Source organism: Manacus vitellinus, unplaced genomic scaffold, assembly GCF_001715985.3.
Source record: "Manacus vitellinus isolate BGI_N305 unplaced genomic scaffold, ASM171598v3 scaffold_1_pilon, whole genome shotgun sequence".
Taxonomy (NCBI): domain Eukaryota; kingdom Metazoa; phylum Chordata; class Aves; order Passeriformes; family Pipridae; genus Manacus; species Manacus vitellinus.
This window is the reverse complement of record NW_021939396.1, coordinates 15,378,871-15,406,678: the sequence shown is the minus strand read 5'-3', so window position 1 is coordinate 15,406,678 and position 27,808 is coordinate 15,378,871. Positions and strand designations below refer to the sequence as shown.

Sequence of the window (27,808 nt, the reverse complement as noted above, 5' to 3'; positions counted from 1 at the left end):
TTGTTAACACTAATTCTACTTCGTGGGCTAACCAGCTGTCCCACTGCATAATGCTGTTAACCCTATATAATTTCTATGAAGGAATAGAATTTAAAGTACCCTAACACTTATGAAACTGATTCTTCTGAGTAGGAAAACTGCATCTGGCTGAGGCACATTTGTGATTCATTTGAACATGAAACTGAAATAATTTTTTTCTTTTGGTTACTGTCTTTCAGACATTCAGAGTAACATGTACCTCTTTTCTTGAGACAGTGGATCTCCCTTAGGACAATAAATGAACGCATGTTTTGTAGTACAACTTTCAATTTATGTCCCATAATCCTTTTGTGCATTTGATTTAATAGAAAAAGACAGAAATTTACAGAATAATTTGAATAATACAGTTTAGCTTGCAAAGAAAGTAGTAACAGACCCTTCTGAGATTTGCAGAACTAGTACTTTCTTTCTAACCTTGTTAAATTAGGTGGAGGTTTTTTAAAACTAGGGTGGAGCTAAAGATTTTGAATGAGTTAGTAATTCAGCTTCATAATTTTTTCTGGGAGATAATGTGACTTATATTATATATGACTTAAGGTAGCACCATTAGCTTATTTTTAATATAGAAATATTCTTTCTTATAAGCCTTGCCAACAGACCTGGATTTAAGTCACTTGGGTGCTAAAGATAAGTCCAAGAATAATCATCATGAAAATATTATTTGGCTGGATATATTTTTCTTAAAGTCATCCTGTAACATTAGTGCAAAGATAATTGATTCATGACTGTATAATGCCTGAATAAGCAGTAACAAGCTATTCAGTAAACAGAGGTCCATATTTATCAGCTATTTAAAGGCCTAATCTGTTAAACGATTAATTCATAAAGAGGAGTAAAGACACAGAAAATAATGTTAAACTTCTTCATATCACAATAATATTTTGAAATGTTACAGAGAAGGATGATAACAGTGAACACTCTACATAAATATGATTTGAACTAATGGATGTTATGTTCAATTTGAGAAGGAGCAGTTATGTTTGCATTTACAGTTAGAGAACAAATAAACCTTGTTAATCTTTTGAGTGGCTCCATTATCAACAAATTTTAAATGGAAACTAATGCCTTTTTTCTGCTAACTTTTTTAACTATATAAAATTTTAGCAAGAGAGTAGCATGAAATGAATGTATTAAATTTATGCAATTTAATCAAACTATTTTCGAGATTTTCCATTGAAACATAAAAGACATATGGATATGATGATCTGTGCCTTCATAAAGAGAAGAAATAACATAAAATCAGCAGCTCAGAACTGAGGCTGTCAACGCCCTGTCAAATGTATATCACATGCAAATAGAAGCACTAATATAAAGACAGAAAAGGGTCCATATGTTTTGGGGGGTTTTTTTTGTTCCCTACATTTATTACCTATTTCTCACTCATGTTTTCTGAATGACATTGCTAGAGGTATTATGGTAACAAACATGGAGATTCTTAAGAAACAAATTAGCAAAAAGGCCCAAAAATCACCTTCCCTCAAAGTCTTTGCCCAAACCCCCTCAAAAACTGAATCATGTGCACACATTTCAAATCTGGCCCACAGATGAGACAGCAAACAAATGCAGTAAAATTGAATCCTCCTTATTTGGCAGGAGAGCAAACAGTGCTGGGCCAAGCACAGGAAAAGGGAATCCTGATTGCCAGTTCTATTTTCTTCACTGACACACTGTTACCTTTCTGTTGCTGCCCTGAGTGCTCTTGTAAAAGAAGAAAGAAAGATTGCTTCATTACAGTATCAAAATAATTCTTGAATCTATTTTTTCCACACAGATGCAATCTCACTTGGTATGTCAGCTCTCACTCTACACAAGGTCAAGCACATACTCTACTACAAAAGATAAAAAAGATCTGCAGAAACATCTAATGTTCTTTTTCCATCTCAGTCCTTTTCATACTTTCTGTTCCTCTGTCTTTTATTTTATGTTTACTTAATGGAATCTGCCTGCTGAATTTTTAGGGTGGAGGTTTGGTTTCTTTTTTAAACATTACCAGTAAACTACCTATTAATTAGTACCCTGCATAGGTACATTTTTATTTATATTGAAATTTACTGAAAAGAAATGAAAGAGTCATATTAGCTTTGTTCAAGCTTCAATTTTAATAAAAGTATATTTTCCCCTATAAAATAAAGAAGTATATTAAAATATCTTTGAATCAGAAGAATATTTTCTACATTCAACTGATTTGAACACAAATAAAGTGTTCACCACTAACAATGGACTATTCAGGCAAAAAGAAGAATAGCAACTGTGCTCCTTTCTGTGTAAATCTAAAGGATTTGCTTACAGCTATCACAGACTAGAGAGTTTACAAGAAAAACTGGCAGATGGAGATAAAAGCAGGGAAAAAAAAGCAGGTAGAAATATTCTCATACTTTGGAAACAACATCTTTTTTTTTTTTTTAGTTTGCCTCCCACGTATGTAGTTTAAATTAAAAAATTCTGGATTCTGGAAACATAGTGCACAAACTCAGTTATCAGTAAAATTGTATAGAAAGAAGCAACTGTTACAGAGTTTATGAGATTAACATTAAATGTATTGGCATATAATGACCATACAGATCTTAAATTCTTCATGTATCTTCTACATATGTCTTCACGTAACTTTCACAAATATTAAAACAAGATGTGACACTATCAAGAGCAGGTTATTTCCCTATTCAAAAAATGTAGTGGGAGTTATATATTTCTTTTAGTTTGAAATAAAAACCAACAAGAACTACACCATTAATGTAAGTAGCCAGAGCAGTTACATTAGAAAGAGAACAAGAGAATTGTATGTCAAGTGAAGCAAATGACAAACAAATTATATGCTTTGAAACCTCTTTTCTATACCAGTTCAAAACTGATAAAAAGGAACTCCTCCTTCTCTGCCTGCGGAGTAACAGTAAGGGTGGTGATTTATTTGTGTTAAATATGCTGTTTCCCTCTAATGCTTCATTCCCAGTACTGCTGTTTCATTGTTTCAATCACAGTGCTTGTCAGATATAAATGTGATCCATGGTCAGTTAATTCATGTGGAAAGCAGCAGACCTCATGACTTCATTAAAGAACATATCAGAAGTTTATTACAATACTCAGTCTATTCAGACTTTGAATGGAATTTTAGCTGCATAGGTTTAGTAATGTAAAATCTTAGCTCCAAGAAAAAGTAACACAAAGTACATGATTAATTTGTCAGAATTTTCATATGTCAGTTCTGATGAGAAGAGATGCATTATTCACTTCTTAACCAAAGTTAGTTACTAAAAAACAGAGCTTTAACTATAAAATATTATGGGGTTGTCTTATTTGTGTTTGGGGGAAGGAAGACCTCTCTGGAAGTTGTTATTTTAAGTATCTTGATTTTAAAACAGTGAATTCCTTACTCTCCCCAGTTCAAAGTTAAAGGGGAATTGTGTATTACCCTTTTCTGTTTTCTGTAAGACTGTTTTTTGTAAGATTGAATAATTTTTTCTTTTTTTCTTAACTTAAGTTCCTTCTATTTACAAAGTAGTGATACATATTAGATAGGTTTACAGCATTTGTTGACTATTATTGATTCATTTAAAACTAAAGTATAACCCTAATTTCCTATTCCTGTAGTTAAGAGTTTATTCTCTACAGTCAGCAAAATAGGCAAATCAGGCAGTTCCTTCCTTTTTTTATATTTTCATTTCCAGTTCTACAAAAATAAAAGGAAGTTCCTGCAAACTTATCTTCAAAAACATTTCACTGGGATTAACACAAATCAGTCCAAGGGAATGCAGGAAAAAAATATGTGGGTAAGCAAGACTACTTTCCTGATCTTGAAGATATTAATGATAAATGTTAGGCATATTCCCAAGTCAGTCGCACACAAAATCTTCCACTAATTCTTCTCCAGCTTCTGGAGATGAGAAGTAATCAATAATAATAGGGATCAATAGAAACTTCAGAACTGGGTCTGTGAGAAAAGTTTTGGAATGTGTGACTGCTAATGTATTTCCTGCAGAATTTTCTTCTATCAAATGAACACATGAAAAAAGAGTGTGACAGAATTAAGACAGTTTCATCTAATAAAGGAGGTAGAAAGAGACACAGTGGGTTCCATAGATATCATTTCTTCCCACAATATCAAAAGTCAAGTGCCTTTGTCTTGCTATGATGTCAGATAGGCTGAAAAAGGGTTTTTCATAAGAACTACTTCTTGTAGCTGTTTTTTATGGTGGGTTTGTTTTTCTTTTAATAGCTTGGGAGGAACTCCAGGTTCTTATTATGATTCAAGGCTGCTGACTCGAAAAACAAACACTTTAATTACACAATACTAGTTTAACTTAAAAAATGCACCTGCAAAACACAGCTAATACTTTTACCACTGACATTTATAGCTGAATAGTGGCCTTCCTCTATCTATAAGTAATATGTATTACTCTTAATTTCACATTAATTGAGTAGCAGTATTAAAGGAGAATTTTCTTTTAAAAACCTCTGAATTAACGTTTTCTAGTTTAACTTTAACATCTGCAGTGCACATGGTACTAATGGCACTTGAAAAATCATAAGTCATAGATCTTTCAAAATTGTATGTGCATTAAATGATTAAGAAAGAAAAAGAAGAAAAAAGTTGAATTGCTTTACATTCATATTAACTTATATTTATCTAACTGTATATAACTGTAGCTAACATCCTTACAGTTCTATGACTTTTAAACCAATATAATAGAGTTGAATGGTTTCAACCTAAAAAGTCTTGAGAAAAATGCAGCCCTATACTTTTATTGGATGGGCATAAAACATGTGGACAGAAATATGATAGTGACTTGAATGGAAAATGATTCAAGTTCAAATGTAAGAAAGATCTGACTTCAAATCCGATGCTAATTTTGGTTAATCTAAAGATCTTACCAGTACATCACTAATTTTTCTGCTTTATTAGGAAATTCCAAAATTTTTGAAATTACATACTTGCATACACCATCTGAATATTTTAAGAGTAAACTGAACAACTTTTTTGGTTGGTTGGTTACTTGGTTGGTTGTTTTGGTTTTTTTTCCCATGCTATATAAATAAATATTAATAAATAATTTTATAGTATTAATATAACTATATATTAATAAATATTAAGTAACTTTTGAATTAATTCTTTCTATATTGATTAATGTAACAATTAAAAGGTATCTACTTGCTTCTGAAGTAAGTAGTGAGTTCAAAATAAAATAAACATACCTGTGCATTCTGGGTACCTAGTAGCCTCAGGTTTATTTTTCTTTGCTTGTGTTTTAAGAAGAACGTAATACGTCTTTTTTTTAACCATTTGATTTATATTTGAACAATCAGACAATTATTTAATTGCTTTATGGATATCTTATTGCATTGGTGTGCTATTGCAGATGGTATGTGCTAAAAAGGCACTTACCCTGATCAACATCATCTTTAAATGTGTAGTTGGTTAAGCAATATATGCATCTGGAAATATACTTTTTGGAGTGCAGCAATAAAATCTATGAACAAATCTACTGAAAAACCTACTGAATTTATAAGGTGAAATCACTCTATAAAACTCTGGTAGGCTCTAGTACCATGTTTTTCCCTCTATTGTTTCTTTTTTTAGTGCGAAAATTCTATTCACATGTAATTGTTGTGCTTAAAAGTACTGGGTGTTATATTTATTATGTTTAAATCACAGCTGAAGTTATGAAGATACTGAACAAGTAAACAAATCAAAAGATGTTATTGATTAATATTAAACACTAAAAATAGAATACAAATACACATTAAGGCAACATTAGGTTTATGATTTACATCTCTTTAATTATCTGTGGTCAGAAAATGATTTTTTAAGAAACAGATTATTGAGCCACCTCAGGTTGTCTAATTTTTAACTTTTTAAAAATAGAACCTGTTGAGAAACATATTTTCTAAGAGATGCTTAATATCAACTTACCTGATACTGTACTATCACAGATAAATTTCAGTGATATGAGGAACTACAGGATAAGTTACATGATTACATACCTTAAGAACATCTCCTTGGGCTAAGTGAAATGTTCTGGCAGAAATATTGATTCCTTTCCCTGCTTGTACCTGAATGCTATAAATACATTCATGGTTGTTTTCATAGTTAAGAGGATAATTGGGAGACAATAAGATTCCTTCATTATTTGTTGTGGACGCTCCACATTCAGCTGCAATTAAAAGAAAATGTTAAGGCATATTTTAATAAAACACATAAATATTTTTAGTAATGTTGATAATGGTAATGTTAATGTGACCTGATTCAAAATTAATAACATTTATTAATATCTAAAATCTAGTTCTGAGTATATGACCATGATAGTGATTGGAGGCTGCAAGAATATTTCTATTTCTACACTTTAATAAATGAATGTTAAAAAACATGAAGAGTTAAAACCATAACAGTGCACATTTCATAATTATAATGTTTTAAAGGATCTTTCTTGATTTTTATTATGGAAGAAATATATTTAAGTTCTTCAACACAGAAATTCATAAAGACTTGCAAATTAAAAGAAAATAAAAAAATTCTAGAAATTTATATGCATATTTATTTATATATGCATGCACGTGCATAAATATACATACATGCAGATACATATTTTTTCACATAGATTAATGAAAAAAGATTTTTTTTTCTCTAATAGTAATTTATTAAAATAACTAACATAGTCAGTGGTACAGTTGAAAAATAGCTATGTTATTTCTACCAGACAAATATAGAAAAAAAATAATTACAAGAATAAAGAAGTAGAAAAACATAACTTTGGGGGAAAAAAACCCAAACAAATCAAATAGATTTAAGATTTAAAAATAAAAATAAAAAAGTATTCCCAAGTAATACTGATATTATTCCAAAAAGTAAACCTTATAATTCAAGATCTTGGCAATTAAGTAGTAGGCATTTTGTATCAGATATTTTAATAAACACTGAGAAACTATTACAATTCTTTCCTTCACTTTTTATTTAGTCTTGATATGTGGCAGTAGATGACCCATGATTCGGAACCGTATAAGAGAGTAGACAGCACAATGGCTTTGTAAACACTGATCTTGGTGCTTTTCTTCAAGTGTTTATTAGGTCATACTCTTTTATAGAGTTTTCCAAAGGCACTATATGCCTTTGCTAACCTGTTGTCTATCTCCCCATCAATCTTACCATCTGAGGAGATGAGGCTACCTAGGTAGGTAAACTGCTGGACTGATTTAAGCTCTGACTGGCCAATGGTGATATGGGGATGATGGAAGGCTTCCTGAGGTGCAGGTTGGTAGAGGACTTCCGTCTTCTTTAAGATGACTTCCAGCCCAAAGAGCTCAGCAGCGTCTGCAAAGCAGGATGTTAAACACTGCAGAGCTGCTTCTGTGTGGGCAACAAGGGCGGCGTCATCAGCATAAAGCATAAAAGAGTATGGCGTAATAAACACTTGAAGAAAAGCACCAAGATCAGTGTTTACAGAGCCATAGTGCTGTCTACTCTCTTATATGGTTCCAAATCATGGGTCGTCTACTGCCACCACCTGTGTCTCCTAGAACGCTTCCATCAACGCTGCCTCTGTACAATCCTAAACATCCACTGGTCAGATTATGTGACCAATGCATCTGTTCTAGAACAGGCAGCAGTCACAAGTATTGAGGTCATGTTGCTGAGAACACAGCTGTGCTGGGCAGGGCACGTCTCAAGGATGAAGGACCATCGCCTCCCTGAGATCTTGCTTTACGGTGAACTTGCCTCCGGATGCTGCAGGAGAGGAGCCCCGAAGAAAAGATAAAAGGACTCCCTGAATCAACATCTCAGCCTTGGCCACATTGATCATCATAACTGGTCTACTCTGGCCTCAAATCGGGAGGCCTGGAGACACACCATCTATAACGCTGCCGTTTCCTTTGAGAACACACACAGGATCACTCTTGAGGAGAAAAGACAACGCAGAAAGAATTGTATCCTGCTGAATACACCACCTAAGGAGTCTTTCTGCTGTGCCTTTTGCAATCGGATATGTCTATCTTGTATTGGCCTCATAAGTCACCAGTGTGCCTGTAACAAACATGGATAGAGCCTTCCTAAATCTTCATTTGCGAAGCCCCGCCATGATGATGAAATGTGGCAAGATAGTGCAAGGACAGGAGAATTTCCTCTCTTTTTAACAGACTGAAATTAATTTTAAATTTAACTGTAACACTAAATTTTTGGGGTTTATGTTTGTTTTCAATATTCTTGCCATTTATTTTACCCAATCTAATGAGAATGCACTTCAGTTATTTTAACCCAGGAATTTCATTAGTTTATAATTACACAAAATAAGACACTTTGTTGTGCAAAACTGTGTGGTACTTTTAATGATTTGAAAAAAATGCTTAAACAAATGAAGGTGTGTATTCTAAAACCTTTTATTTTTTATTACTATTATTATAATTCCCATCCCAGACTTGTTTTAGCAACATTCAAGATATTGAAATATGTATCTTTTTACATGAATTTTGTACCACAAATGACAAAAAAAAAATCCCAACAAACTTGATTAACTATGCTTTCTGTATTGCTAAAGCAAATGTTGTGCAGAAAGCCAAACCAGGTACAGATCAAAGCAGAACAAATGTTTGATGACTATGTTCAATTCAGCAATACAGAACAAGTACACAAATAATTCATTACTTTCTCTTAGAATAGTTGGATACACATACTCTAGGCAGAAGTGGAACACCTCCTAGTCCACATGATCACATCTATCCTTTTATTTCATTCTCAAATAAATGGGTATTTGCTTACTCTGAAGATGCACAGGTCATTTTGAATTATAACATGAAGGAGTAAGATGATTGTAATTTCAAGTTTGTGAGATATCTTTTCCAATTACAAAGAGATATAAGAGCCAAAAGGCATAAGGTAATTATGGTATTAAGTTGATCCAACAACCCTAGGTTATATCAGAACTATAATTCAAAGCAGTTTTTTAAAATCTGATCCCAGTAGAGAGCTAACTGTTAGGAGATTTTTAACTAATATTTCAGAATCATGCTAGATTTTCTGTTACAAACAAGGAATATTTTCATGTCATAATATTTATCAATCTGATTTGAATTTTCTAAATTTAGAGAGAGAGTATTGTGTTTCGAGTTGTGGATACCCTGTCCCTGGAAGTGTTCAAAGTCAGGCTGGATGAGGCTTTGAGCAACCTGATCTAGTGAAAAATATTCCTACCCATGACAAAGGGATGCACTACATGATATTCAAAGGTCCCTTCCAACCCAAACTATTCTGTGACTCTTTGTATTATTGCAACCCTTGTGTTAGCAGACAAGAAAGCTAGTTTAGCAACAGCAGTCTTAAAAACCACAGTGTAATAGAATTTCTCCCATAACATTCAGTTCTATCACCACAGTTCCATGGAAGCACACAGTGCAGCCTACAACAGTGGCTCCTTCATACACTTCTCAGAGGAATTCTGACAAAATCAACAGTTAGTTCCCAGCTTTTCTTCTTGCTTCCTGCCAGAGCGAATTATGACTTAAAAAACCACAACAAAACAACTAACTACAAAGAATCAAACACACACACATACAAAAAAAACCCCAGGAGTATATTTTTGAATAAGTGCTGAATCAAACTGGTAAGATACTCAGTTAGTATTATAAGACCTCCCAAACTATACCATTGATAGTTCTATCTGCCAGTCTCCACTTCTACCTATAAACATGAACAGGCTGTCTAAAATTACATGGAACTTCATGTAACCTACAGTTTCCTTCTATTCTTTGATGTTAATACCAGAGTACAAATAGAAAGAGACCATAACTTTTCTACGTGCAATTATGTGTTGAGTAAAAAAGTGTTAGGAAAAAATAATGTTAACCAATTTCTTAAGTTTAAAATAAATTCAAATATTAAACATATGTGATTTAAAGTGTTTGGAAAAATAATTTTAGCAGGCACTACAGATAAAAAGAGAGGCAAACCAGTAAAAAATTAAGAGAAAATGTGTAAAGAGGGAAACACAGAAGGGAGAAAAGAAGTAACAAAACCTTATTTCAGAGTAAGGGAAAATTTACAGAGGAGCAGAGAGTCTGTAACCATCCTTTAAAATGTAATTAGAACTATTACCAGAAATTACAAATATATTATTACTGCCTTAATATTTCATTTTAGTAGCATTCCCTGTTCAACAGAGATGAAATTTTTGTTGTTTTAACTACAATATTTTGGTTTTTTTAAAAAATCCACTTGCTTCAGCTGAAACTTAGAACCTATGCTACACACTCGTCTTATAGAAAAAAAAAAAAGAAATATGGAAAAATATTTCACATCCAGCTATGTTTTCCCAAAGACTTTTAATCAACCTTACATAAAGTATTTAAATTCTGTAATCATGTAAAATGTCACTGTTAGTGTAACCAAGGAAAGAAATGCATCTGATTGGGTAACTTAACCATTTGGACACAATGCTTCAATGAATTGAATGGTTTTTAAAAAAAAAAAAATATTAGGAGAATATTGCAATTCTCTACATAAATAATTATCAATTAAAAAAAGATGATGTGCTGCTACAGATTGAAATTCAGTCAGAGTGAAATTTTCTTCAATACAATTCCTTGGAATCAAAAGATAAGAGCTTCATCTAGCAGCTCTGTGTTTTGAAAAGATGTTATCTCTTGGTTAGAAGACTTTGTATTGCAACAGCTTGACTGGACAAGTAAGTGGAAGCATTCTGAAAAGGATTTTATCTTTAAGAAACTTTGTATTAGACTGTAAATCAACAGTTACTTCAGACACTGTATCTAAATTCAGTGCTCAACAAACTGTATCTTATAAAGCTGTTAGCCTTTAGAATTTCTACCTTTTCAAGTGACGCCCGGCACAAACTGGAAAATAGACTCTTGTCAAAACAAGACAGCAACACAGAGGATAACATGGAAATCCTGAAAGGCTTAGGTTGTTATTGAAGATTTCTTTTTGTGAATAGCATGAGTTATAAGGCCATCACAAGTTTTCCAGATGTTTTTTGTATTAACTTGTATTAACAGTGTTAGGTACAAGGAACCATATGCTGATGAAGAAAATGAAAAGAAGATTGTCTTCTTCAATCAGTGGGAATGGTGGGATTACTTTTATTTCATATTGTTCAAAAATACAACACTTCCTTTCATAGAGACAAAAATTAATAACAGCGATTTTTTATTATGTATCTGCAGCATATGTACTACATTAGCGTTCATCTGAACATCAAAAGATTCATGTGGCTGTTTGTGTATTAAACTTACTTTCAATATGCTTTGCAAATACTTCTTTAGCTGCTTTATGACTACATTATTTATGTTTTAATGAAAGACAGTATTTCCAGATCTGTGAAGATCCAGTACTTAAAACCTACACATATTTTTACAACAAGATGATGGTTCTACATCAATGGCAAAATGGCCAGTGGCCAAATACAAAATAAACCTTTCTTATAAAGAATTGCATACATTAATAATATTATTTTTCATAGGTAATAGCTCCAGCTGACAAGAAATGGGGAGGAGTCCCAAATAATTTAAACAATATGCTCCTGCACTGCATTTGACCAAAGGATGATAAAGAAATAGCATGACAAACAAGCTCCTGTGTTAGTATTAACAAGGTAAATTGTATTAACAAAACCATATTCTATATTAGGACAATTTAAAGTACCAATGTGCATGATTTTTCTTTAAAATAACCTAACATTCTTATAAAAAAAAGACCAACACAAAAAAAAAATTATCCCAAACCACAGAAAAAATGGAGAAAAAAATCCTCCACAAAATAACTCAAGACCTGTTGGAACATAGTGAAAATTTTAGTTAAAACTGGATGTAAAATATTAAAATAAATGATAAATATTAAGAAAGTGCTTATCACAATATAATGCTATTATACTAACACATGGTTAGCCCTCAATTACTGTATTTTGCTTTTTTCAGGATATCCTATCCCTGAAGAAAATAACAGATATACAACATATTAGGATATGATAGGAGAAATATTTAAAGGAATAATTTTACTTCTTACAAACAGAAGAAAGATTAGGATTCGTTTGTTCTGAGATTAATCCATTACATTTATAAGTGGATATCACAGCCCTTAAACTCAGACTTCATGCTGCTAAGACACTCCTCATATTAAAAGAAATCTCAAAACTAGCAAAAGGACATTTTTCCAAACAAAATATATTAAAAGCAACCTTTGCCTAAAATTTTTTGTATGCACAGAAATGGATAGAGCTATGTAGCAAGACTCTAATGGCATATGGAATAAGATGTGCAGAGGGTAGCTAATAGCTGTCCTGCTAATTAAGGAGCTTACTACAGATGTATCTCATGTAGAACTTTCACTTCATTGGTTGCATAACTGTGCTTTAGTCAACACTGAATTTATTTTTTCTCTCATACAATAGAACCTTTAAAATATTTTTTTTTCTCCACAGATATTCCCTGAAAAGTACCCTAACTTGAGCTTGGCAAAGAAATTGCATCAGTGAACAGCTTGGCAAAATTTTTTACCAGCAAAATATTATCTGAAAAGTATCCAACATTATAGAAATTAATTAATTTGCCTGTAGATTTTCTATGTTTGTTTGTCTAGTTTTTATATTTGCAAGGGTCATAGTTCCTTGGAAATCTGTAAGTTCAGAACACCAGAGACTGTTTAGGATCTACTGAGAAAAATGGACAGAAAATGTCATAAGGAGAAATATAAGTGTAAGTAACATATGAGCAAAAGAAAAAAAAAAAGCCTTAAAGTCAATGTCTTCCAGTTACGGTTTATTAGACTGGAAAGAAATTGTACAGCTCAAAGACGGACAAAGGAAAAGGCCTGATACAGTTGGGCAGCTATGAAGACAGAAGAAATCTTGTCATAGTAGAGACCACTTTCTACATTTCACTAGAAAGAGAAGTAATTCCAAGAAAACAGTGTGTGCTGAGTGTGAACACTGCCTTTGGTTATCATTTGAATATAGCATGAAAATAAACCAAGAAACAAAGGAGTGACAGTATTCAAACAGATCTTTAATCATATCCATTCCATTACTGATTATAAGAAAAGTTTAATTTTATCTATTTCATTATTTTTCCCTTGAAAGCAACAACAATTTCTCTTTTTTTTTCTTGTCTGTAACACAGTTACGGGAAAATTCAAACTAGTTTCTTGTAATCTAACTATGGCATAGAAAATTAAAAAGATAACTAGGCAAAGACACCTGAACTCTGAATGCATCAGAACCATTTCAGAGGCACTACAACTCTACAAAAACAATTCCATATTCACAAACTTAAGATGAGACCTCTGCTCTATGTTACAAGTTGGAGCATAACCACTACCATATTGATGAAAATCTTGATTCCTTAGGACTATAGATTTTGCTTCTATAAAAAGCCAAAAGTAAACAAGCATTCATACTTACTAGAAGTATTTTTTTAAGAATCTATTATTTAGAGTCAAAAAGAGAAATTTTTTCACTGTCCATGGAGAAGTTCAAAGCAAGTAATTTAAAGATTATGGACTCTTTTCTTTAATCATTAGATACATCCATTTATTAACAGTTTGTACTGTTGGCTGTGTTGGAGTTAATTCATCATGACTCATACAGTGGATGTTTTAGATTTATGACTCAAAACATTATGGATAATACGCCAGTGTTTTCAGCTATCACCAAAAAGTGCTTGCTTATGAGTAACTACAGACATTTACCCCAGAATGTGCTGAATCATCATATGGTGGACAGAAATATGAAAGATCTTTATGCTTTTTTGGAAAAAAAACTTGATATAAAAATCATTTCAGTACAACATCAAGCCTGATGGAATAGAGATAATGCCATCATTTAAGCAAGTCAGCTTTAAAAATTCAGTAAAAAAAAATTTGTCTGCTATTTGAACATTACTTTTTCATTTATTGAATCTTAATTCCAAAATTTCATTTCTTAAGTCAAAATATTTTGAAAAAAACTTCATAAAATGAATAGTTATAACATTAATTAATAAATAAAAATATTTATCCAGATTCTCAATAAGAAAAGGAAAGACAGTTTCTAATTCACTGGCAAAATATTTGGTTTAGAATTGATTATGACAAGACAGCACATTGGCCCTTGTATCCAGAAAGGGATGCCTGGCCTTCCACTAAACTTCTTCTCTTTTATCTGTCTTTCTTGCATTTTATTCTTGTCTTGACAAGCTGAACACAAATACTATGAGCAGTGGTTGGTTCCCAGTTAATGTTGTGTGCATGTGAAAACGTAGATGACATCAGAAGTATTCAAGCTCTAATTTTGACAGAAAATGCCAAGCTTGAGCAACAATAACAATACATAAACTTTAAATCCAATATAAGTGGTCAACAGGAATTTCTAATCTCTACTTATTTGGATTCCATTATTATCATTATTACAGTATATAAATTAAGCACAAAATTGACAAAGGTTTGACACTTATGGGGGGAAAATTGTTGATTAAGTCATTCTAGTCGAGACTATCTTTCAAAGGTAAGGAGAAAGCACGTCAACTAGAAAATAATTTATTCCTTATATTATAGGTTTTCTCTTCTCCCCACCCAACATGCAAACATAAACACTATTTTCTATGCCATGAAACCTAAATAACATTTTTTTTTCATTTATGCTGCTGTGTAAGTTCCCCTTTACTAATAATTTACCAATTTGTTTGCAGTATACTAACACTTCCAGAAATGTATCACTGAAATTTAGCCTCTCTTCATGACTGTGCATGCATTCATTATTATTCTGTTAGTTCAAATTTATCAGCCCCAACATAAAAATAACTTTTATTCATCCATTGCTCTGACTCAGCTTCTAAACCTTCTCTTCTGTAGGTGCATACATAAATGCTAAATTCATATTTTTTCTTATACCACGGTAAGCATAGAAATAGTTTGGACACAAAAATTATGACACAGTAACTAAAAATTAATAAGAAGAAGTACAGAAACAATCCATAGATATTATACAACCAGCATCTGAAAGACACTTATGTTTTACTGTCATACAATTTAGTATGAAAAAAATAAAATATTTCAAATGCACAGTGATACAGATGTTTTCATGTGTAAAACTTTCCATACAGCACATACTCTTTAAGAAATTTCAAAAATATATACTCAAATAAATTAAAACTAATACAGATGCTTAAGTAACTATCCTACTTTTTAGAGATCTTGTTTTAACAGTTCTCAACAGAACTGAAAAGTAAATAATTCTGGAGTAATTCAGCTCAAACAATATTCTCTAGTTATTAAAAGCTAAGTTCCTAGTCAAAGCTACATAGATAGGCTACCCCTACAGTGAGTGGAGAGTGCTAGGAACCATTAGAAGGTGTTTCCTCTCAGTTATCTTAGCTATAATTTTAAAACCAGAACAACTGTTCTAAGGATATTCTGAGGATATGGTTCTTGTATAGGAAGGGCATGTTGACTGTACTCCTATACACGGACTTAGTTTTATGAAATAAATCTGTTCTAAGTGTTCTAACTACATTTACATAATTTTGTAATCCAGGTATAACTTGGAAACTTGCGTTGGTAAAAAAAAAAATCAATTATTAGACATTTGAACAGGTAAATGCTGATTTTAATTTTTACCCAGGTTTCCTAATCTATTAATCAAAATAAGAAGAGTAAGCATTGTGCCCACAATTTGAATTGCTTTCAAACATAGAGTATGAAGTCCACTGATAGTTATAATACTAAATATATTACAAAAAGGTTAAAAAAAAAATTTACTAAGGAGATATGGAGGATATGAGAGTACATTAAAAAGTAAGAGGTGCATTACCATGCTTTTCCATGCTGTAAATCTGCAAGTCCATGGACAATGACTACACATACAAGCAAATGAAAGCAGCTGACCACGTACCCACACACCTTGGAAGAGGTGCACTCCATACTCGTCGTCCACCACCAAGACAAATAACCTCTGAAGCTCCTTCTAAACGATATCCAGAAGAACAGGAGAATGCCAGAATATCTCCCACTCCAAAATTAAATCCTATTCTGTTACCAAATTGTGGGATCCCAGGATCTTCACAAGGTTCAAGATTATACTCTGAAAACAAGAGAGCAAGTCAGTTTGTACAAGTGAGAACATGTGTTCTACCAGTCATATTTGTAATCTTGCAGTCTAGTAATTTCTCTGTATTTCCACCTATCAACACAGACTCCAGGTTTTAAAAGAAAATGAATGTGTGAATGTTAAATGGACAATTATATTACATCAAAAAGTAAGACAAATTAATACATTCACAATGTTTTTAAGATACATAAAACGACATTATTTATTGCTCTTGTAAGAGCCACAAATATCTCAGGTATATAAAACAAACTAAAACAATGGCACAGCACAACCCTAAATAACTGACACTTTGGATCATCTGGAACTTCATTAGTTGAAATTAGACTAGTTCTGTTTCTTCCCCTCACTTGATAAAGTATCTTACAGTTAGTTTACTGCTATCTTATTTATCCCGCAGCAGAAATGTGTCCTCTGCCTCTACAGAGACAGAAAGGTTTGCTTGCTTTGAAATTATTGTACTTAGGAAACAGCTTATATAATTTATGTATTCACTAAAATCACTTCATTTTTTAACCTTTTTTTTCTTTATATAAAATGCAGAAAAAAAACCCCAACCAAACAAAAAAAAACCCAAACCAACCCAAACCACCAACTTTTTCAGGAGCCAGGTATTATAGGTATGTCCTTACCAGAGAAAGAAATATTAAATCCTTCATACGATATTGAAAAATCTGAAATAAAGCGCAATTGAGCCCTGAAATTTCCATAGAGACCAGCATTGATTGGTGAAGGAAGCTCTGAGCCAGTCAGACGTGCTAATGGCTGTGTGAAACTGCCATTCTCTGTTATTAGTAAGTAGTCATGGTGATCCTCCAGGTGAAAGGTGTAGAAGGTGAACTGCACTCCTATTAGAAAAAGTAGAATTAGATTTACATATCACCCTATTAACATCAATGTAATTCAGCTAAGGTTAAAATTCATGCATTTCATTATCGTATTGTTCAGAAAATTAGGATAATCTAAATTTTCTAAAAATTAGTATCTCTCCAGATTTTAGAGTTAAAAAATCTTTGCAAGAGGTCTTTTTGTTTTGACACCACTTTCACTTTTGCCTTTAGCTGCAAAATATAGATGTTTGATTTCTAGAATTCAGAGATGTATGCTTGAATTTTTGTGTAAAATCGAATGATGCACTATGTATGCTCAAAACTACAAACTGTTTATGGTGGAATGGGAAAGATTAACCTTATTTCTTGCAGTCATCAGTATCCTTGCACAGCAGCAGTGGAAGGAAAGGTTATAAAATATATTACATTATATTCTAATGGCACTTACGGTAGCAGCAGCACTTTCACCTAAAAAAGGGAGGTCTCTTAATAAGATGTGGCATATGTCAACAGTATGATTTTTTGCCAACTATCAGACATAAATCACACATTTAGAAAGGAAGATATATCATAATAACACAATAGCAATAAAGAGACTTAAAGATCAAGACACACGATTAAATCACTTTTGCATTTTTAACTGAGAATCTAACCATGATCTCTGGGTAGAATGCACAGAAAAGCCAAGAAAAAGAATCAGGGGAATCCATTAGCTAGTTTAAGTGATTACTGAGACCTCAAGTATAATATCATTTTCAGTTTTATCATGACAGTTATAAACCAATGATTCAGGCTCTGTCAAACATATCTGATGATGTTATACTTAGTAAGATCCATTCATGTGATTGCAGATTAACATGGTAGATGAAGATCTTTGGGTACTCTCATGTACAACAGATTTTTAATATCAGACATAATTTCATTAAAAAACAAACAAATATTTCCCCTGCCTACAATCCTCAACACTCTCCCTCCTCCCACTACCACCAGCTCCCAGCTGCCCAAACAGGGTAGCAAAACCCAAGCTATATATACTGTGCTTGACTCAGTTGTCTAAGCACAGAAACCTCATGACTTCACATGCAGTTTTAGAAGCTCTCAGTACAATTGTCTTATAGTGGGGGTTTTTACAGTATTCTTGACATTGTCTGAATTGCATTAAATATTTACGTTAATGCAACTCAATCACACCTAAGAAATACAGCTTGTAAGGGTATCTGGAATGCAAGGACACTTGGTTTATGAACATAGTCAAGGACCTTTCAGTACAGGAAGCAAAGACAAGAAACGAGGGAAGTAATGAATGGTATACACACATGCGTAAGCTTTAATGAGCAGGATTTAGTGGAGATACTAACAAAGACTAGAACTCTTTAGTTTCTGACTGATGAGAAATTAAATGTATCACTGTAATCTTAAAGCTCTTCAATCAGAACTTTGTAAGTAATTACAATGGGGGAAAGAATATTGCCTTTGGTCTCATGAAAATTAGAATGCTGTGGACTATTACAGGGAATTTGTGAGATTACGTAAAAGTGAAGATGAGATTTTTTTTTAAATGGAAGTCAGAGACTGCAAAACTTTTTGTGGTATGTTGAGGGCCAAAGGAAGATAACTGTGTGGATCATGCTAGTTAAGAGAGAAAAAAGTGTGGGAATAGAGATAGGGTTAATCCTCTCTCACTAATCCCTGCACCTAACCACTGTAGCCTGTCTTCTATCACTTTAAACCTGTTCCTGACTAGTGTGCAAGTGTGTCTTCTGTCCAGAGTGTGAGTACGTGTGTGACCACTAGTGAACATTAGTATGGATTGCCTGGTGAGCTGAATGAGATCAGGGCCAGTTGGAAAAAGGTCCATTGGTCACAGGGTGGGCACCACCTCGTAGGAGTGGGATCTGGGGTCCAGCTCCTGGGTCAGGATATGGAAGGTTGTAGGAGCACATGCATGTGCTTGTGTGAGTCTGTGTCACTTCTGGCAAACTCCTTTTCCCATCAACCCAAACACAGAAACAGGATTTGGTTGCCTGTGGTTTTCATGTCCGTTTCAGGGCTGTTGGTGTTTCTGTGGGTGCCAATATGACTCTTCCCTCTATCCGTGTTAGTCTGTGTGACCAGCCATGCATACATATGTAGATATTGGCATCTTTGGAATACATGCTTAGTCTTGTGATCAGCTGGACATACAGCTGGGAGCAATGAGAGAAATCTCTTGGATCTTGGGAGACCTCTACCTATCTATGGAGACCTTTTAAAGAGATTGAAGAACTATTCATCCTTTTCAAGTAGACATCTCCTTCTCTTCTTATAACTCCACACACATCACATACTCCACCAGACCCCGAAAAACACATCCTTACTTAGTAGAACTCATATAGAAATTACCAGATGGGATTGCATTTTCTGCTTAGGAAAAAATAAGTTATCAAAAAAACTTGTTCTGGATTTTAAAAATTCCTAATTTACTAATTACATGAGCAAAGCCATTCATCTGATTTGATCACCCTTTTTATTCTCCCAGACTGTGTGACAATAAATTGGCAAAAATCACACACAGAATTTTGGAATTGAGATTAGGTTGCATATCTTTTGAGCTAATGTATATAAATTTAGATTTGGAATTGATAAACTCTTAAATGTCTGGGGGTTTTTAACTTATTTTTATATAGGATCACTGCTGATCCCACATGAAAAGAGAGCTCTTAAAAAACCCTGAGATATATACAGAATGAGAGGTCATATTTGTTGTGTGTATTGCACTCCAAGTTAATTTTGGCCTCCTTTATGCATGCAAGTATACTGCCACAACAAAATCAGAAATGCCAAAGAAAATTTCATGGTAGTAACCCAAAATAATGAAATTCCTGTGAATCACAGCTGAGCTTCACTGAGTATTGTTCAAACACCATACTCAAGCTTTAACTCAAGGGAATGTTTCAATCAATTTTCCACATTGCCATGACATTTCTAAGCAAAACCCAAAGGTATATCCCAGCAGTAGCAGTACAATTTATTTTTCTTTAGAAAATATTCTAATCACATTAATATATGCTGTGTGACAGATTGTGTCTTCTCCTGGGAAGAATTTTAAAAGATTTGCTCAGGTAGATTCCTTCTTATTCTGCCTCACATGCCCCTTTCTTTATAAGGGGAATATTTAAAATCTGAAATGAAGACAGGAAGACATAACACTCTAAAATGTCACTTCTCAGTATTACAATCCAGACTGTTGGGGGATAGGTAAATTAACTGTTCTACTAATAAATGGTGCAAAACATACCACTGATACTCTACAGATTTCATTTCACCATATATTGAATTGCCTGCTAATTGCAGACAAAATGTAATAATTATTGCCATGATAGATGTTTCCTTTCCTCTTCATAAATAATAGCAATTAACAAAATATTAACTGTATTTAAAACACGTTCCATTCTCTAGTTAACAAATTTAAAAAAAAATAAAAGAAAATTATATCAAATTTTAATGGACACTCAAGAATCATCATGCCTGTCCATATGAACACAAATGAAAAATAATTTCAGAATTCTAAAACTTTAGATACATTTGTAAAAGAAAAATTAAAGCCACATATATTGCATATTATGTTATTTAGAACAGCATATACAAACACAGAAACTGTTTTTCCTAGCAATACATGATATCCAGATGTCAAATACATATTTTAACTAAATCTATGCATTTAAATGCCTGCTATTATGTAACAGAAGCAAATAGTTGTAACATAAAGATGTTTCCAGCAATTCTTTGAGCAACATAAATCAAAATGCCTAAGTCGAATTGCAACATTGCATTCATACTTCATGTTTTTCCTAAACATTTTCCTTAACATTCTATCACAGAATCATAGATCATCCAGGTTGGAAAAGACCTCTAAGATCATTGAGTCCAACTTCTAACCCAGCACTGCAAAGTCCAACCCTAAACCATGTCCCTCATGTCCCACATCTACATGTCTTTCAAATACCTCCAGGGATGCCACTTCCCTAAGCAGCCTTTTCCAAGGCTTGATAACCCCTCCCGTGAAGAAATCTTTTCCCAATGTCCAATGTTTAGCACTTTAATATCTTTCTTGTAGTGAGGGGCCCAAAACTGAACACAGGATTTGAGGTGTGTCCTCAATAGCGCTGAGTACAGGGGGACAAATACTGCCCTGGTCCTGCTGGGACACATCACTAATAAAAGCCAGGATGCCATTGGCCTTCTTGGCCACGTGGGCACACTGCTGGATCATGTGCAGCCACTGCCAACCAGCACCCCCAGGTCCCTTTTCCACTGAGCAGCTTTCCAGCCACTCTGCCCCCAGTCTGGACATTGCATGAGATTGAATGAAACAAGAACGCAATTGTATCAATACTGGTGTGTGTATATATATCTATGTGCTTATGGATGTCTATCTTTGTACTATTACTGTCTTTCCCTGTATATTTTATTTCTGTAATTTATATATGGTTAGGTTTTTTAACAGCTTCGCATAAAATGTTATAATGTTGATAATTCCAGCTTTTATTAATCTCAACTTTTAAGTACTTCTCTAGCTGAGGTTTTTTTTAAAAAAAAAAAAGATAAATCACAAAAAGTTACTTCATTTAAAAAAAAAAAAAACAAAAACAAAATTCCCAAATTTTTTTCATAATCCCATTTTCAATTTAAGAAAAATCAAAATGTTAATAAAATGTCTTAAAAGAATCCTGAAAAATGTGGCTTAATCTGAGCTCATGTTTACTGTAGAATTCACAAAATCTTCTGGCATGAATTATTCCATGAAGATAAACTCTTATCCTTCTGTGCTACTTGTCTTCAATTCTCAGGTTATAAAGTTTGTGCTGGTTAACCAATGGCTTTTCAGACAGGCTGCAGGCTAAATGACTACAGATCTAACAGTTTCTTTACACTTTCCATAAGTCTTTCTTACTTATCCAGAAGAACAAGAGATCCACAGTATCTTATATTCCTGTAACTCTAAAAGCCACATATTATACCTAGAGGTAACAAGGGCAAATGTAGCATTTGATGTAGGATCAGTAATTTCAGGATGCTTTTTCACTGTGGATATTTAGAATCCAACTGACACCATGGCATCACTTGGTAGTGAGAGAGACTATGGAACAGCTGGAGCAATAATTTTGAGAGATACACTTTGCCACTTTAACACTTCAAGGAGTTTTAAATGGGACAACCAGTCAGAGTGATTTAACATCTAGATGAAGAACTATCACACTGTACAAAATGGAATAAGGGGATCACAGATCAGCACAATTCTCTGTATCAGTAGTCTTATTTTTATGCCATCAATAACTCTTACTTAGAAGAATACATCATCAGTATACTTTGCCACATTTTTCATCCCCCCTCCGAGAAAACTGATGAAATTCAGGATTGAACTTGTCTTTCTTCTTCTCCCTTTCATTCTTTTCCTTGTATTCTTTCCAGCATTAAAATGTAATTCTCCTTTTTGTGTTCTTACTAGCTTATTCCGTGCTCAGTTTCTCTTGTGGTGCCTACCTTTATTTTTGTCCTTCTGTAACATTAAATCTTATACCTCTCTAGCTCTTTTCACGCATAGTACGAGAGTACTTTGCAGTCACTTCCATGTTTAAAATAAAACACCAACAAAAACCTAAAAGTATGACCCAACTCTTCTCATCTAGTACCAAACCCTTTCACCTGAAAGCAACTAGGACATATTGTTTCTAGGAAACTTTGTTTCCATTTGTGTCCTAAGTGTTTTTTAAGCTCTCAGAGAAGAGTTAAAAACCAGTATTACATCTTTTTCCTGAAATCTGCCTTCAACAAATAAGCACCTCTTTCTTAAAAGCCTCCCGGCCTTCAGCTTCTGTGATCAGTCATTATATAATTCTTTCTTATTGACTTTCCATTTTGTGGGAAGCATAAGGGCCTACTCCACTTATGGAATTCTAGGAGCTACTGACATAAAAATAAATGAAACTACAAATCAGCAACGCAATTCTAAGTGCTTTGCTGCTAACCTAAGTCTGCATCTGTAACACAGAATACTGGACTTGTATATTAATAAAAACACCAAGTGGAAGTAGAGAAAAGGATTTATTTACCTTTGCCATGGGTAACATCCACAGTCCATGTGCAATTCAGTGAATTTGGATATAGATCAGGATAACCCGGTGATAAAATTGTTCCACTAGGTCCTCTAACATCTCCACCACATAAAGCTAGAAAAAACCAAAGAAAATATTATTATTGCTGTTGCTGTTATTGTTATTATTATTATTAATAATAATAATAAATGACAAATAGAAAAGTTACATATGAGGGAAAATTAAAAAAACCCAAATACTTAAAAAATTCTGATTTTAAAATGACTTAAAAGTAGTTGCTCAAATGATTTAGCAATTTCAGATAGAACTACAGGTCATTTTTTACACAATATAAAAAGAAATGTAATCAATTAATAAATAATATGTGTTTAATAGACAGAAGAAAATGGAAATGAAGTTTCTTTGGCTGTTCTTTCATATTTTCTGGAGACTGTGAAAGTCTTAAGGTCAGTAGAGATGAAAGCAGAAAAGACAGAGCCAAACAATATCACTTGAGCCAGAAGTCAAGGTTGGAGATTTAAAATGGCATATAATGGATCTCGCCACTGAAGAATTACTTAATTAAAATATTTTTGCAGGGAAGCATGACATGCTTTCTTGTATATAATTATTGGATATGCATTTATATCTATTATGCAAGTGATAATGACAAGTGCCAATATAAGAACAAGCTTTTACATAGTTTCAATAGAAACTTCATAAAAATAATTGGTAATTGAGCAACACAAAAATTAAATTACAGCTTGAATTAATGCAAAATACAAAAACTTAGTCATTACAACACTGGCAAAAATAACTTCACAATTCACCATTACAGTTTAACAGTTGATTTTCCATTGTAGAGCTTTTGAAATACAAAATTAATGAGTAATTTTTAGTAATGAAGAGTCTCATACCTTAGAATTATCATATATCAATAACAGTGATTAATATTCAGTACCAAGCAAGTTATTACACCATAGTTCTCTGAATATAGATTGTCTCAGAAAGGCATATATTATAAGACAAATGAGGAGTTCTATTTTTTTTTGTTAAGATTAAAAATATCTATTCCTTTTATTTTTCTTGGCCTAATTATATGTATTACCAAAATTATTCTGAAGAAATATTTTAGGATAAAGAAACACAGTGAACTATGTTACTGTCACCAGTAGGTCAAATAATATAGACTGTTTTAGTAAAACTGATTGCAGTTCTTCATATGAGCAGTCCTTCCAAAGTATTTAACACAATCTCTTCCTTTCCAGCCATAAGTAGTCAAACAATGTCCTTTCAGAATTTTTTTTGGTGTCAGCCATAGTTTCTTTGAGCCCTCACCTTAATCTAAGCCAGTATTCAGCATTCCTGTATTTAACAGTAAGATTTTCTCTTTAGCAGATGTTAAAGTTCTTGAAAGGCAGTTTTAGAGATATGCAAGTGGCAGCTACTTTTCTGTAATTCCAGTTGATACAACCATCAATCCCTTTTCTCCTAGCTCAATCCCTTTTCTCCTAGCTGTATAAACTGTCATTCACCTATTTATTGCTCGTGTCTGTGCTTCTCACCCTGCTACCACAGCAATGAGAATGAGAGAAGGACCCTGGCACAGGCTGGAGGAGCTTTCTGAGAGATGCTGCCCCACCTGCACTAGCAGGTTTAACCTGCTCCTACTCCTGTAACATCAAAGCAACTGCTAATGCAGCACTCAACAGTACGAATTGTAAAGGTGGGAGAGGTTTGGCCTTTCAGTATGTGCTCAAACATCTTCAGGAGAAAGGTGTTGTGTAATTTGTTACATCATGCTGTTTTTTCTGCTATATCTTGATATTTATTCTACTTATGGCAATTTCTGCTACACATTGCTGAGTAAATGATGGGAGTTATACCCATTTTTGCCTTTGCTATTAATGTTACATATTTGAGAATGAATATGTTGACATGTCATCATTTTCTGCTTGTAGATGTACATTCAAAACTGATTTGAGGGTAAGCCAGACAGTGAATCAAGAGAATGTCTAGAATGTACCTTCTGTCTACCCTGTACCTAAGCAGACATTTGTCTCAATGAGATACATGCCTTTTTCAGAAATTTTAGTAGCACTGTGGAATGTTTTCACAAAGATCAATAATTTTTCATAATGAGGTTATGGCACTGCATGCCATCACTCTCCCTAGGGCACTGATTGAAAAGAAGTACACATGTAATTACAGTTTTCTTATAAATCAGAAATGGAAATTCATCCTGCATTCTAGGATGAAGACTGCCTTATTTTGCCTTAAGTTTGTTTGGTTGTTCTAACTCACTATATTTCTGTTTTAAACATGTTTACTTGTCTGGATAGCCTCATGATTGTTTTCTATGTACTGTTTCTCTTGCCAGCATTCTAGAATTTTTGGTCTAGTTGTAAGCTGAAAATTTACAAACCCACTACCGTAGGCTGAAATAGGACATTCTAGGACCACAATTGCCCAATCTCTTTATTGTTGCCACAGGCAAATAACTTACATCCATATTAATTTTCCTCCTCACTTCTGATGAAGAGACAGTGAAGGTAAACACTGCCCACTTATCACCTGATCATGCTATATTTAGACATTAGCAAAACAGAATCATAGCTGTGACAGCATGTTACTGGAGCTTCTGATGGTAACTATCTATTTTGTCTATTAAATAAGAAAATCAGTTTTTATAAACATGGGAAATAATCAAAACAAAAAATATATTTTACGGTGGGTGTTTGGAAAACCTTTCGGGAATGCAAATGGTGATAAAACATCCATGGCATGTCATCAGACACTCAGTGTAACTCTGTGAAGGCTAGCAGATGGCAAAGAAAGGCATCAAGGACCCAGCATTTTAGAAAATAAAGCCAAGTTGACAAATCTGAAATAGAAAATGTGCACTGGCCCTGATAAGATGGCAAACAGCCCAAGCACATAATATCAGTACTAGTATCGGGTTGTTTCAGAGTGCAAAGGAAAACAGAAAGACATGAAAATAAACACAGAAACAGCAAATGATAAACATATATATTTCCATATTCTACAAGAAACCTTTCTTTCACTTTATCTGATTATACAGCAAAAGTAGAATGAATTCTTGAGCAAATAACTGAAGCACTATTTTGTAGTTCTTATGTGGAAAATGGAATATTGTGTTGTTAACATATTAACTAATAATTTCTTTTTATGCAAGCAGAGAAGCTGAACTAAGATATGTCTAATTTTTTGCCTCCACTACAATGTTTTCTAAATAAGGAGAAAAAAGTCCTAAAATAATAATAATAATTAAAACAAACAAACAAAACCAAAAAAAGCCACAAAAAATAAAGAGAACAAAATATAAAAGGGACTATGAAATACAGATAAGTACATAGAAATAGATTAAAAAGTACTTCTACAGCACTGTGGTGATCAGAAATGATGTGGCAATTTAATAAGCAAGTCTTGGATAACTATGAATGAAGATTCTAATTTAATAGTGGAGTTTAGTGACTACATCAGTTGTTCAGCTGAAATAAATTCTCATAATGTTGCATTGATTACTTACACTTCCTGTTGTTGTAAATTATTTTGCTCAGTAGCATGAGTAACAGCAAGCAAGCCTAGCTTAGAAAATGGCCATATATAGATGGAAAATAATTTTTGGCCCAAACAGGTTCAGAAACTTTAGTCTGACTAAATGTCAGACTAAATAAATGTCTCATTGAGAGACACATAGGCCATGCTTCATCCCTCAAATACATGAAAAATTGTAGTGAAAACACTTGACTTGTGTCATTCATAAAATTGCAGAATTCCATTTCAGGCCATATTTTATGCTACTATAAAACTGTTAAAGGAAATCAATCTTGCAATACTAGAAATAGTCTTACAATCTCTAGCCTAAATTTATTTATGATCTATTTTTACCCATTTGTTCTTCTGCTAAACTGTCATTATTCCCTCTTCAGGTCTCAATTTGAAAAGCTGGCAAACTGCATAAGAATCTATGATTTTGGATCTTTTAAGTGAGACAGGTTTTCTTAATCTACTTCTGTAAGTTACATTTTCTCTCTCTATGACCACTATTAACAATTGCAAGTTCTTACCAGTCTGTCTTGTCTTGGCAGTTATATTACAGAAACATATTGCTGGGACACTTCACATTAGATTATGACATTTTTGTTCATAGATGTTTGGGATTTTTTTTCCATTTTACTTTCACATATCCTCTCTTCCTTGGGTCATCCTCTATAGTTAGCTTAAAACTTATCCACAGAAAACCCTCTTAAATTTTGCTTTTTATACCATGAAATAAAACTCAACAATTATGTTCTCTGACACCTGAGATCTATGAATACAATTTACTATCTATTTAAAACTATTTTTTTTTGAAAAAATACCAGTCGGTTTTAGAATTTGTAGAGTATAGCAATAATATGAAATTTCAAGAAACCTGGATGTGAGAAGGAGAGGGTCATCATATCCAAAAAGGACAGAAAACTATCAAGAGAATGTATGAGATATTTTAGTAAAACAGGTGAAAATAATAAAGATATATATAAAAACAGGTACAAACATATAGAAATGCATTTATCCATGTATTTCTACAAATGGTGTTAAAAAGTAATGGTGTAAAAAAAATGAAGCCATAATATTTTATCTTTTTAATCTGATTGAAGATATCTTGGAAATTAACATTTTCCACATTTTCCACATTTTCAATTTATATCAACTATCATTTTCTTACATAAAGATTTTTCAAGAGACTAGCCATGGATTACCAAACACAACTTAGACACTAACATAC

At 33.1% G+C, this 27,808-nt stretch overlaps 1 protein-coding gene across 1 annotated transcript in view; it reads right to left on the bottom strand.

Annotated features, from left to right (window-relative positions):
* CSMD3 (CUB and Sushi multiple domains 3) overlaps window positions 1-27,808 on the bottom strand; it is a 604,389-nt gene that overhangs the window by 203,165 nt on the left and 373,416 nt on the right. Inside the window, exons 20-23 of the mRNA XM_008929222.3 lie at window positions 23,035-23,151; window positions 16,745-16,960; window positions 15,900-16,088; window positions 6,016-6,185 (exon numbers count right to left, since the gene is read on the bottom strand). Coding sequence (XP_008927470.2) covers window positions 6,016-6,185; window positions 15,900-16,088; window positions 16,745-16,960; window positions 23,035-23,151 — 692 coding nt within the window. The remainder of the gene's footprint in view (window positions 1-6,015; window positions 6,186-15,899; window positions 16,089-16,744; window positions 16,961-23,034; window positions 23,152-27,808) is intronic.